The sequence below is a fragment of the Pelophylax lessonae genome (genome assembly GCF_965119305.1).
Source record: "Pelophylax lessonae genome assembly, chromosome: 4".
NCBI classification, from domain to species: domain Eukaryota; kingdom Metazoa; phylum Chordata; class Amphibia; order Anura; family Ranidae; genus Pelophylax; species Pelophylax lessonae.
Window position 1 is genome coordinate 566,185,270 of NC_138771.1, and position 12,456 is coordinate 566,197,725.

Here is a 12,456-nt window from a genome sequence, read left to right on the forward strand (position 1 = left end):
TGGGCATGACCATGACGGCGCCTGCACCGGAACTGACGTCGGGGCCGGTGCAGGCGCATTGATTCCTTGGAGCAATGACGTTCAGCTCCCAGGAATCATTGCAATCCAGGAAGTGACGAATCGCCGTGGACGCCGAGGGGAGGAAAAGGAAGTTAGGTGAGTATATTTTCTTCTAAACAAGGTAAGTAAAAAAAAAAAAAATTGCTATTATCCATTTGTTTTTCAGGTGACCCGGAGCAAGAAGATGGAGGTAAGTATAATTTTAGGGTGGAACTCCGCTTTAAGCACATAATTATGAACTTTTCCCTTATGCTTCTTTTTGGAAAATGCAATTTAGTCATTTAGAGGGTAGATCCATAAGGACACACCTGACAGTTAAATCGGTTGTAAAGAGCTGCACTTTTTTTTTTCCTTACCTGTAAGGCAAAGACATTATGTGCTAGTATGCATTGCATACTAGCACATTATGTTAAACTTGCCTGAAAACGAAGCATTCCAGCGATGTGATGCCATCACTGAAGGCAGCATCCATCTCTACACGGTCTTCCCTCCGGGTTTGCAGCTCTGTGACTGGCCGGAGCCGCAAAGACGTCATGCATGCGTGCGGGAGACGCCAGTCACGGCACACTGCTCTGAAGAAATGGCACAGGAGGCCGTTCCTTCAGAGCGCATGCGCCAGTGACATAACTGGCTGCTAGCTCTGTAAATATATTCTAAACTGTGCATGTTTAGGAGATATTTACACTACCTTTTAATATAGGCTTCCCTATAGGTAAAACTTAAGGGTGGAAGTTTAAAGAATATGTTAACCTAGCATTTCATATTCCTGCTATGTGCATGCTCTACCATGTATTTGTATGAGAAAGCATCCTGTCCTCTTTGTATTGCTTCCTTTGTGTGAAATCCCTGGTGTTCCCACCAGTCCCTCTGCTTTCCTATTAAAAACTGACCACGCTAAGCAAGATGAACGCATCGTGGTCAGTTCTTTAACTATGCTGGGAACTCAGCCTGCACTCCAATGATCAGACTTGTCCTGATACATCCCCCCCTGCACAGCCAGTCACTGGGAAGATCAGTGTGCTGCTGCTTCTCACACCCCTCCCTTCCAGCCCTAGCAGAACAGTAGCTTAGTGATTAGCAATATTGCATGCGGTGAGGATCTTGGCTCAAACCTTCGCCAGGACACTTCAGTATTTTTGTGTCTTGTATCGTTACAATTATTTAATATGAGGTAGTGATTTGCAACTTTGTTTCATGTTTTTCATTATGGCTTGCGTGAGTTTTCATTGGTGATGCATCTTCTAGGCCCCGTTCACATAGCAGCGATGCTACTTCGCACCGCGCCGCGACCTCGGAGCGGCCGCCACGGACTTCATAACATTGAAGTCTATGGCGGTCGCCTCCTGGTCGCCCCAAAGAAGCTCCGGACCCTTTTTCTAAGTCGGAGCGACTTGTGTCGCTCCTATTAGAACGGGTCCGCAGCTTCCCTATGGGAGGCGACCTACGGCGACCTGTGAGGCGAGAAGGTCGCCTCACAGGTCGCCTTAGTGTGAACGGGGACTAAAAAAGAATAGAGTTGTAATTTCATATTAATTGTACTTTTAATATCCAAGTATATCTTTTAATCAGATTTTCTGACCGGCTTCTTCTCTCTCTCCAGCTGCTTTTATTGGGGATATTGCCCTGGATGAGGAGGATTTGGCTCTCTTCAAGATAGATCGTGTTGTGGACTTAAGGAACCGAACAATCTCTACAGGTGACTTTTTCTGTAAATTGTATCTGTAAAATATCATGATTTTTTATATATTCAGAAAACTGCAGAATTTTTTTTTCTAAATGCTTTAGCTGGGATTGATGGATATGCTGTCTTTTCATGATGGCTACAGTATGCTCAAGACCAAAGGCCGATTACATTTGAACATATAGGATAACTGAAGCAACCTAAAATTGAGCACTTCAACTTTGCCGATATATAATCCATCCACCTCACGGGTGTGGAATATCAAGATGCTGATTATACAGCATGATTATTGCACAGGTGTGCCTTAGGCTGGCCACAATAAAGACCAATCTAAAATGTGCAGTTTTATCACACAGCACAATGCTACGGATGTCGCAAGGTAGGTCCACCAGAGCTGTTGCCCGTGAATTGAATGTTTATTTCTCTACTATAAGCCGTCTTCAAAGGCATTTCTGAGAATTTGGCAGTACATCCAACCGGCCTCACAACCGCAGACCACGTGTAACCACACCAGCCCAGGACCTCCACATCCAGCATTTTCACCTCCAAGATCATCTGAGACCAGCCAACCGGACAGCTGCTGCAACAATCAGTTTGCATAACCAAAGAGTTTATGCACAAAACTGTCAGAAACCGTCTCAGGGAAGCTCATCTGCATTCTCATCCTCACCAGTCAGTATTCTGGTGTGACCACCACTTGCCTCACACAAATAAATAAAAAAAAAAAAAATATATATATATATATATATATATATATATATATATATATATATATATATATATATATATATATATATATATATAATTTGAATATATATGTACATAGATGGATAGATATAAATCTTTTTTTTCTTCTTCTTTTTTTTTTTTTGAGTCAGCAGGGCATTGCACCCACAGTCAGCAGATCCTGTAAACACTCAGTATAGCGGTCTGCCTGTACCTCCTGTATGAGCAGACAGTTACCAAAGTGCAGGAAGAGTAATAAACTATGAAGGTGCTCATCAGCACCCTTGTAGTTTGAGAACTACAAGCTGTGAAAGATGTGACTTGTAGTACATTCATTCTTTCAAAGATTTGTGTGAATGAATGATGCAGTTGTGCAGGCAGAGCCCTGCAGCTGCTCTGCCTGCACAACTGCATCATTCAACTGCTGTGCTGTTTTTATTTTGGGACAGCGGGTGTGAGGAAAGGATCCCCCCTGCCTGCTGTCAAGGGGTGGGGGGATCTGTGAGTGCAGGGAGAGGTGCACAGTAAAATGTTAAATCCAAATTTAGGGTGTACCATGTTACTAAAGGGTAACCTAGCCTTTAAAAGAAAAAACACCAGCCACAGCTTGAGTTTCGGTCAAGGAATCCGCTGAAATTCAAGCTGTGCATGGCTGCTTTAGGATGTACCTTCCCAGGCATGACAGGGTCTGTGCTTCACCTCTTGGTCCCAAACTGTCTTCTCAATCATCCTGTATAGTTTAGTCCTTAGTTTAGCCCTCTTACATAGTGAGCACAAAAGGAATATGGTGTAGTTCCAATGGTGTAAGAGGCAAACATGAGGACAAAGACCATTAAAAGCCTAGGAATAGCTGCCTTAGGCCATTGTCATTCTGGGGATTTGCCACAGGTACAAAACTACTCTTCCCCCAGGTTTCTCTTGCTAGGAAAAAACAATGCATTGCAGTCAAGTGATTTGTTGGTCACTGAAGAAGCTGAATTTTTTTGAAGGTTTGAAGCTAGTTAGGTTATACAATGCAGCTGTTGGTGATCATGGCACACAAGCAATTTGTAGCTGCCTAGATAAGCACAGTAGCCAGCTACAACAGTAACTCTGTAGCCAGATACAAATCCGGAGAGTGCTGGTTCACACTCTTGTGGCTGCGGGGATCGCATGTAATATCAGAGCGCACTGCTCCTTCATTACATGCAATCGGCTGTGCGGTGCGAATTCAGCCATACACTTTGTATGGCTAAATTCGCACTGCACCCGCACAAAATTCGCACATGACCCTTTTTTTCAGCCGCATCAGGATCGGATCGCACAGTGGTTCACACTTGTGCGATCCGATCCTGTGCGAACTGTAAAGATCGCACTGCGATATGCGATCAAACTGGGGGTGTTGTTAACGTTTCATTGACACCCCCAGCGTATCGCATATGGCAGTGTGAACTGCCAAGGGTGCGTTTGCGATGCGGGAACAGGCTGCGAATTCGCAGCCTTCCCGCATCGCATAAGTGTGACCCGGCACAGAAAACCGAGTATTGGAGCAGTTAGACATCTCTTGATAAAAAGTTTCTAATCAGACATGGTCCAAATTGCATTGATTTCTATGACCGATAGTGCTGAAGTAGTGAGATGTGTAATGAGCATGCTAAGGGCTGAAAAATATTGAAGATATCTAATATTTTAGTATCTTTAGGCATCTCCGGATGATTAGTATACATAGCCAGACTGACTTAAAAACAAAGTGTGAATTTATTGTCACATGCAGTTAGCATCAAAAATACAATGTAAAAAGTATAACCGTTTAGTTCAATGTAGGTAAAAATATAAGAAATAAAATCAATTCTTATGAAATATTTGTGAAGCTTGAAATCATGGCTGTACTGGCATGTGTGTCCGTTCAGGTCCTTCTACTCTTGGCAGCATTTTCAAGAAGCAGGAAATTGTCTTTTGGTTTCTGAGAGCATGCGCCTGTTTAAGGTTGTCAAAAAATATATGAACTGTCTTTGTGTTTGATGTGTGTGACTTCTCCTCTTGTGTGCATGTGTCCCCTGAATATGGATCTCTTGGCTATATATCTTACATGTAGACATCATAATAATACATCATTTCTGCGAACGTCAGCTATTTCTATGGAAGAGGAGGTACTAAATTTATTAAGTCATATATGAGCTTTGATTGACAAGCCCACATGTAACACTCTGTTCTTGTAACATGTCTAATGTCATATAACCAAAGATCTACTTAGTGTCTCACAAAAGTAAGTGCAACAGGTTTTCCAGGCCTGTGGCCTGATGTGGGTCTGCCATCGGTACCGGTTACCCCTCCAGCCCTTCTGAGCTGCGACCCTGGGTGTGAGCACTGAGACATTGACCACTCAGGCATCTTTTTTTTGTTGTTGGATACATGAGGATGGGAGAAGGGAATGAATGGGATACTCCTTTAGGCTCAACTAGATACAGTTGTGGGACTTTTCTGGCAAAAATGCCTATTAGCGCTGTCTTGACGCCAGCCAACGCTTGCCAGCGCGTCCTGACGCTTGAACACTGTGTAGTTACTGAAACTGTGTTGGATCCTCGACTTTAGTCCAGAAGATCCAGGACTGTAGAATTGCTTGACTTGTAACACTGCAATAGCTCAGAGTCACTGAATGGCTCCCTCCAGCCCTGCACTGGAGGAGAAAGCTCCTTGTAAGTTCTGTACTGCTGCAACTCTCAACTGGCACACTCTGTATAATTCAGGGCTCAACTGCAGGCGCCCCCTTTAACCTTGAACTCTTCGGGGATTCACTGTCTATGCACCCCCCTCTGTAACTTCAGGGTCCTCCAACCTAGGTACCCCCTTTCACCACTAGCTTGCACTGGATCCCCGAACCTCTTCCGGAGTGGTCCCCTCTAACTTCAGGCAGACCCCCAGGGGCAATCCTCAGGACTCGCGACCTGTGTAGGCTTTCCTGGGACTGGACCCCTCTGACTCTCCGCAGGTTCTTGGCAGCACTCTTGATCTTCAGGCAGTACCCAGAGATCCTCCTCCTCTGACAGGAGGAGAGACAGCCATTCTCTCCCTCCTGGGACTCTGCTCCCGCCAAAGACATCATGTCATGTGCCACCCCCAAACTTATACCCACTCCCAGAATCCTTTGCAGCACAATCTGCCTTCTGGGGTAGTTACAAGCATGGATGTGTCCCCTGATTGGGTTTCCCCTACCACCCTATGAGAAGCGCCTCAGAGGAGCCAGTGGGGAGACTCCCCCCCTTCAGCAGGCACACCTGGAAACCATGACACCCTGACTAATAAATCACAGCCCTGCTGTTAGGCAGACAAGGCCCACTATACCTTTACCTAGCACCTACCTGTAGGGTGCTACATAAGTACACCCCTCACATTTTTGTAAATATTTTTTATATCTTTTTATGTGACAACACTGAAGAAATAACACTTTGCTATAATGTAAAGTTGTGAGTGTACAGCTTGTATAACAGTGTACATTTTATGTTCCCTCAAAATAACCCAACACCCAGCCATTAATGTTTAAAGCGCTGGCAAGAAAAGTGAGTACACCCTATGTGAAAATGTCCAAATTGGGCCCTATTAGCTATTTTCCCTCCCAGATGTCATGTGACCCATTAGTGTTACGCGGTCGCAGGTGTGTTAAATTTGGTGTTATCGCTCTCTCTCTCATAGTGGTCATTGGAAGTTCAACATGGCACCTCATGGCAAAGAACTCTCTGAGGATCTGAAAAAAAAAGAATTGTTGCTACATAAAGATGGCCTAGGCTATAAGAAGATTGCCAAGGCCCTAAAAAACTGACCTGCAGCATGGTGCCACCATACAGTGGTGTAACAGGACAGGTTCCACTCAGAACAGGTCTCGCCATGGTCGACCAAAGAAGTTGAGTGCACGTGCTCAGCTGTACACTCGCTACTTTACATTGTAGCAAGGTGTCATTTCTTCAGTGTTGTCACATGAAAAGATATAATAAAATATTTACAAAAAATGTGGGGGGTGTACTCACTTTTGTGAGATACTGTAAGTAACCCATATTACCATGTTATGCAACATTAAGTAAATGCATACAAATACTGTTATGACTGAGATTACACTTATCCCAACTAATCTTATTTAAACAAATCTATGTATTCCTCGTATTATATGGATCCTGTCTATTCTTGACTTCCCATGACTTTCTATACCAGATACCTTTTTTTTTTTTTTTTTTTTTTTTTTTTTTTTTATGTCATCCTCCAACTAGCTACATACACCAGAAATATTTGACATTTTACTGCCTCAGCTGAAGAACTTTCACTATTCACCTTATCAAGGTCATTCACACATATTCATATAATGATTAATTATAAAACCAAATATATTTTACAAGCTTGCCATGAATACAATACAATTCCTATAAGTGATGACTTATAAATTTGGAATCATTATCTAACAAGGGCTCATGCACACTGCATCTTGGAGAAGCTGCTCCTACAGACTTTTGAGCTTTTTTTTTTTTTGCCTGGAAACTCCCCTCCATGTTAGCCAATGTGTTCATGCACACTATGGTTTTTTACCAGGAGTTTACAGGTATATGCTTTTACAGGCAGAAACCCACCACCACCACCAAACTCGCATTTATGAGAGGAGCTTTCAAGCAGAGAAGGCACCCAAGTGCCCAAAAACACACAAAAAAGCTCAGAAAAGCATGAAGAAGCATGAAAGAGCTCAATGGAGCTCCAAATCGCACAAAACAAGAGAAAAATGTGCCGAGGGGAGGGTTTGTAAAAAAAAAAAAAAAAAAACACAATAAAAAACGTGCAAAAGAGCCCAAAAAACTACAAGCTTTTTCAAGCTGAAATAAAATCAAATGCCTGTAAAAGCAACTTTTTTTTTGAGCTGGAGTGTGCATGAGCCCTAACTCAATTCTGTAGCATTAGTTTAATGCATGAGTGCTCAATCTGTGGCCCTCCAGCTGTCGCCAAACTACAATTCCCATCATGCCTCTGCCTTATGGGGGTCATGCTTGCAACTATCAACCTTGTAATGTATCATGGGACTTGTAGTTCCATAACAGCTGGAGGGCCACCGGTAGAGCACCCATAGTTTAAGGCCTAATGACCACTGGGTGTCAAACACAAATTTTAAGGGCATTTAAAATGTTTCTGCCTCTAAACTCCCCTCCCATGAAAGCCTATATGTCTATGCACACATGGGGGTAAACAGGCAGAAAAATATCACGTGCGCATTCGGAGCAGGAACATTTGGGCAGGAAAAAAAGAAACGCAATGGCAAACGCATTTTAGATGTGTTTGCACATTTATGTGTTCTAATGGCCAGAATAAATTTAATATTCTGGTCAGTAGTATGCATTAACTCTAAATTAGTGTGCATACATAAATGCACATGCAAAATGATGCTTCAGGCACTTTGCTGCATTTTCCTCCCCTGGAGCAAAGGCTTCCAGGGGAGGAAAAAAAACATCCTGTGTGCATGAGACCTTACTTGTAGCAATGAGAAATCACTTGGTGACAAATCCTCAGCAACTCCAAGAAAAGTCAAGGATTTGCGCTTAGCCCTGATTTTAAAAACTTCCAAGCAGTAAGGATTTTTCTATTGTAGAAGAGACATCCTAGTTCTCTGCAATAAAAGCTTCTTACCTTTTTCTTCCTTGCGTACCCTTTTCCTTGTCTTAGAAGGTACAGCTCAGTGTACATTCTCAGCACACATCAGTGTCGGGATGAATGAACTCCAATGTGCATGTGTGGGAGTTGTATCATCCCAGCCTGGCAAGATGGCTTAAGATCCAAAACCTGAAGGAAGCCAGTAAGAAGATGACAGCACTGTCAATGGAGCTCACAGACCTTGCCTTGCTGGAGGGGAGTTGAGTATCGGAGGAGCTGTGGTAAGCCAGTTCTTGTCTAAGCAGTAGTGTGTAGTGAGCTTTAGAAGGAAACGTGCAGTACTATGTCCTGGACTCTCTGTACTCATAAGCAAGCAAGAATTTTTTATGCATACGATGTAGCACACCCTTTCTTTTAAAACCTAAACCTTACCCTTCAGTAGATTATACCAGCCTTTTTCAACCAGGGTGCCTTGAGGTTTCTTCAGGGGTGCCTTGACAAAATGCCTAAAAATTGCCACAAAATTATATACAAGCCAGCAGATGGATGAAGCTTGCCTTTTAGTTACACAAAGCCACAGGATTTTATTGTGCACTATTATGACCTTCTAGCCGCCGGCTCTTCTAGCCCCTCACTGTCACTACCAGTGTGCAAAAGTGTATTGGATTTGGAAGAATAAATCAAATGTTGGGTGTCCGATGTGTGGATGTTGAGGTTTCAGAATGGTTTTTTACATTTTAGAATGGGGTGCCTTGAGACAGTCCATAATTTTAGAGGGTGCCTTGACTGAAAAAAGGTTGCGAAACGCTGGATTATACAACCAAAACATAATCCACATGGATTTTATTTGATGATTGTGTTTTATCTATATTTATTTTTATGTATATTGTTACATTGTTATAAGACTCCCTTCACACTAGGGCGTCCTGTCAGGCGACCTGGTCGCCTGATATGTCGCCGTAGGTCGCCTGCCATAGAGAAGCTGTGGACCCGTTCTAATAGGAGCGACACAAGTCGCTCCGACTTAGAAAAAGGGTCCGGAGCTTCTTTGGGGCAACCTGGAGCGACCTGCATTGACTTCAATGATATGAAGTCCGTGCCGGCCGCTCCGAGGTCGCGGTGCGAGCTGCACGCCGCAACCTGTGAGGTCGCCCCGGCAAGTAGCGTTATTGGTGTTTTGGCTGTATAATCTATTGTAGTGTCCGATTTTTGTGTTTTTTAAAATGAAGGGTGCTTGTATGTTTTAGTAGCACTCAATTTCACGTATTTTCGCCTATTTATTTTATAATGGTATCGCAAATTTCTTTCGTTATAAAACCGTTAACTGGTGGGCAGAACAAACGGAAGGGTAGCTGATTTGTTAAAACGCATTCATTAGCAAAATCATGTTTTCTTTTTGGGTATAGTCCGTTACACCGGTGTGTGTATTGCCAGAGACCGGTGTATTGCACTTCTGTTTATTCTGAGGAAGAATGGTTAGCGTGTAAAATGATGCTGGATCTCCGTGCCATATCCACCAATTGGAGAACAGTTGGTCAGGAGTGAGTTTCCTCAGGTGCATTGAATGCTGGGACTTGTAGGGCACAGGATAGTGCTTCCTGTGTATGCAGGTGTCAGTAGTAAAGCACACCTGTTGCTAACCTGCTCATTTTACTCCTTTCACTACCGGTGTTCCGTGAGAATTACCTACCCGTGAGAAAAACCTACCCTCGTCACTTCCGGGTCACGGCACTGTATGTAACACGAGCAGTTACATTAAAACAGCTGTGCTGCAATATCACTCATCTCCGCTCCTATCACTGTCACTTCCCTGCTCTCGGCTAGTAAATATAAAACCGGCGGCGGTTGTATGAAAAGATAAATCACGGAGCCGCCAGCCGCTTTTATATTTAATAGCCGAGAGCAGGGAAGTGACAGGGACAGAAGCGGAGATGAGTGATATTGCAGCACAGCTGTTTTATGTAACCCCCGCGTGGGTAGGTTTTTTTCACGGACACCGTGCTCGTTTCATGCTAGTGCGCATGCGCACTAGTCTGATTCTCAGCTGCTCCATTAGGTATCCGGGGCTATGAGCATGCGCACTGCTGCGCTGCTCAGCTGTTCATCGCCGGAAGTGACGAGGGTAGGTTTTTCTCACGGGTAGGTAATTCTCACGTTACACCAACCTGATGGGTAAATAAACGGCAGCACCAGCCAAGTAAATCAACAGCAGCACCAGCCAGATTTCTTGAAGTCATTCAGACAGATATAAAGCCTCCCTATTGGTCAGGGGGTTCTTAGTCACATTAAAGGACTAGCTGGTAGGATCACAATGTGGAGGGAGAATGTGAGGTCAGCTTGGAACAGGAAAAAGCAGGTCTTGCATATGAACCCTTTCACACTGAGGCACTTGAAAACTGCCAATAAAAAGCTGACTGCTTATGCAGTGTTTTTAGGTGGTTTTAGGGCACTAGCAGTGCGCATTTTTAAGAACCTGTGACTCAAAAACTGATTCAAAAACCATTTTTAAGGTGCTTTTTAAAGCGTTTTTGAGGCGCTTCCCATTCATTTTAATAGAGAGGGGTGTTTTTGAGGAGCTCCAAAGATGCTGCTTGTAGGATTTTTTATTTTTCCTGCCCCACCAGCACACTGCTCCAGTGTGAAAACATTTTGATTTTAATGGAAAATTTTTTGCGAGCTTTTCAGGAACATTTTTTTGTGCCAAAGCACTTGAAAAGAGCCTCAGTGTGAAAGGCAGGGCCGGATTAACATAGGGGCTATTGGAGCTGCAGCACCAGACCCCCTCCCTTGAGATAGGCCCGCCCAGCCAGCAGCATGAGCCTGATTTCTCCTGTAACATAAACGTCTATGGGACAGGAGAAGCTGTGTTGTAAATGTAGGGGTGGCTGGCTGCACATGTGTTGGCTCAGTGTGAATATTACAGTGTCACAGAGCACAGTTCCCCCTGTACAAATGGAAGAGGAGAGAGGCTGGATTGGCTCTGCTTTCTCCCTCCTCTCTCCCTCTGTGCCCGCCCACACCAGTCCGTACAGTGAAGTGAAGGAGCCGTGTGGGTGGGAATTTATACACAGAGCAGCCGACAGATACAACATGAACAGTATATACAGTATGTGTGAGTGATAAACCTCCAGGAACCCTCCATATGTAAGCTCAGTGACTGGACTCCTCCCCTGACTCCTTTCTTATCTCCCTCCACCTCTTTTTTAACTTTTTTTCTCCAGCTTTAGCTGTTAAAACTGCAGCCAAAGTGTTTAGAATTGTGTCATCAGCCTATGGTAGTACTTGGTCATTTGTGCTTATAAGTGGGTTCACACTGGTTTGCCCCATTGCGTGTGTATCCACAGTTTTCCTGTGTTTAAGCCACAGTCTTATTGATTCCTATTAGGTTGCATGTTTTTTCTGTATTTTCTGAAAGTGCAACAAAATTCCTGCATGCTGCATCTTTGGTACACTTTCAGAAAATGCAGCAAAAACTTGCAACCTAATAGAAATCAATAGGATTGCAGCTAAAACTGCAGGTAAAACGCAGGAAAACTGCGGATCAATGCGGCCAAACTGCAGCACACTAGTGTGAACCCAAAGGCTTGTACACACTTGCAGCAGGCACTGTCACTAAACTGAAAAGTGACAGGCAGTGAGGAGGTGATATCATACCTCTTCACTGCATGTTTTTACCCCCCAAATTCATGCAGGTAATAGTATGGTTCACTTTGAACTCCACCTCATTTCTGTCGCTCTCTTTAGGTATTCAATCTGCTCTCATCTTATTTTCTATACATGCAATACCTTAAAAAAAAAAAAATTGAAATAAGGTGCAAAGTGAATTTCTACACTTAAAATGTTCTGTGAAGTGCTCCGCTTAAATCATTGTTAAAGTATAACTAAATGCAATTTTTTTTTTCTAGTTTGTTGATATAGTAGAGTGGAGTAGAGAGGTATTAGATCCTCTGTCAGGTTTCCATCACTGCCTATGTCCCTGTTTAGGGAGATTTACCCTCTCTGTTTGTCTCTATTTGTCCTGTTTACTGTTATCATCAAATGTGGAAGTAAAGGAAAGCCCTAAATTTGGGTGTCCCCAGAGCAGGAATAGAGGGGAAATCATCCAATGGTGACACTAGTTCTGGTGACAACCAGGGATTCCCTTACTTTGGAGGGATTTTCTCTCACTTCCTGTTTGGCTATGGGACAGGAAGTGAAGAGAAATCTCCTCAATGGGACACAGATTGGAAAAAAAAAGCTGACAGGGGAATGAACCTTGTTTCAGACTATTGCAAACACAGACATCGCATGCGATTTGCACCACATTGCTATGCAGATCACATGGGATGTCTGTGCAATGCGAATTCAGCCATACATTTTGTATGGCTAAACTCCCATTGCATTCCCAAGAA

At 43.5% G+C, this 12,456-nt stretch overlaps 1 protein-coding gene across 2 annotated transcripts in view; it reads left to right on the plus strand.

The window, feature by feature from the left end:
- BMP1 (bone morphogenetic protein 1) overlaps positions 1-12,456 on the plus strand; it is a 216,461-nt gene that overhangs the window by 51,292 nt on the left and 152,713 nt on the right. For both annotated transcript variants that reach the window (XM_082255772.1, XM_082255771.1), the window contains exon 2: positions 1,661-1,756. In XM_082255772.1, coding sequence (XP_082111898.1) covers positions 1,661-1,756 — 96 coding nt within the window. The remainder of the gene's footprint in view (positions 1-1,660; positions 1,757-12,456) is intronic.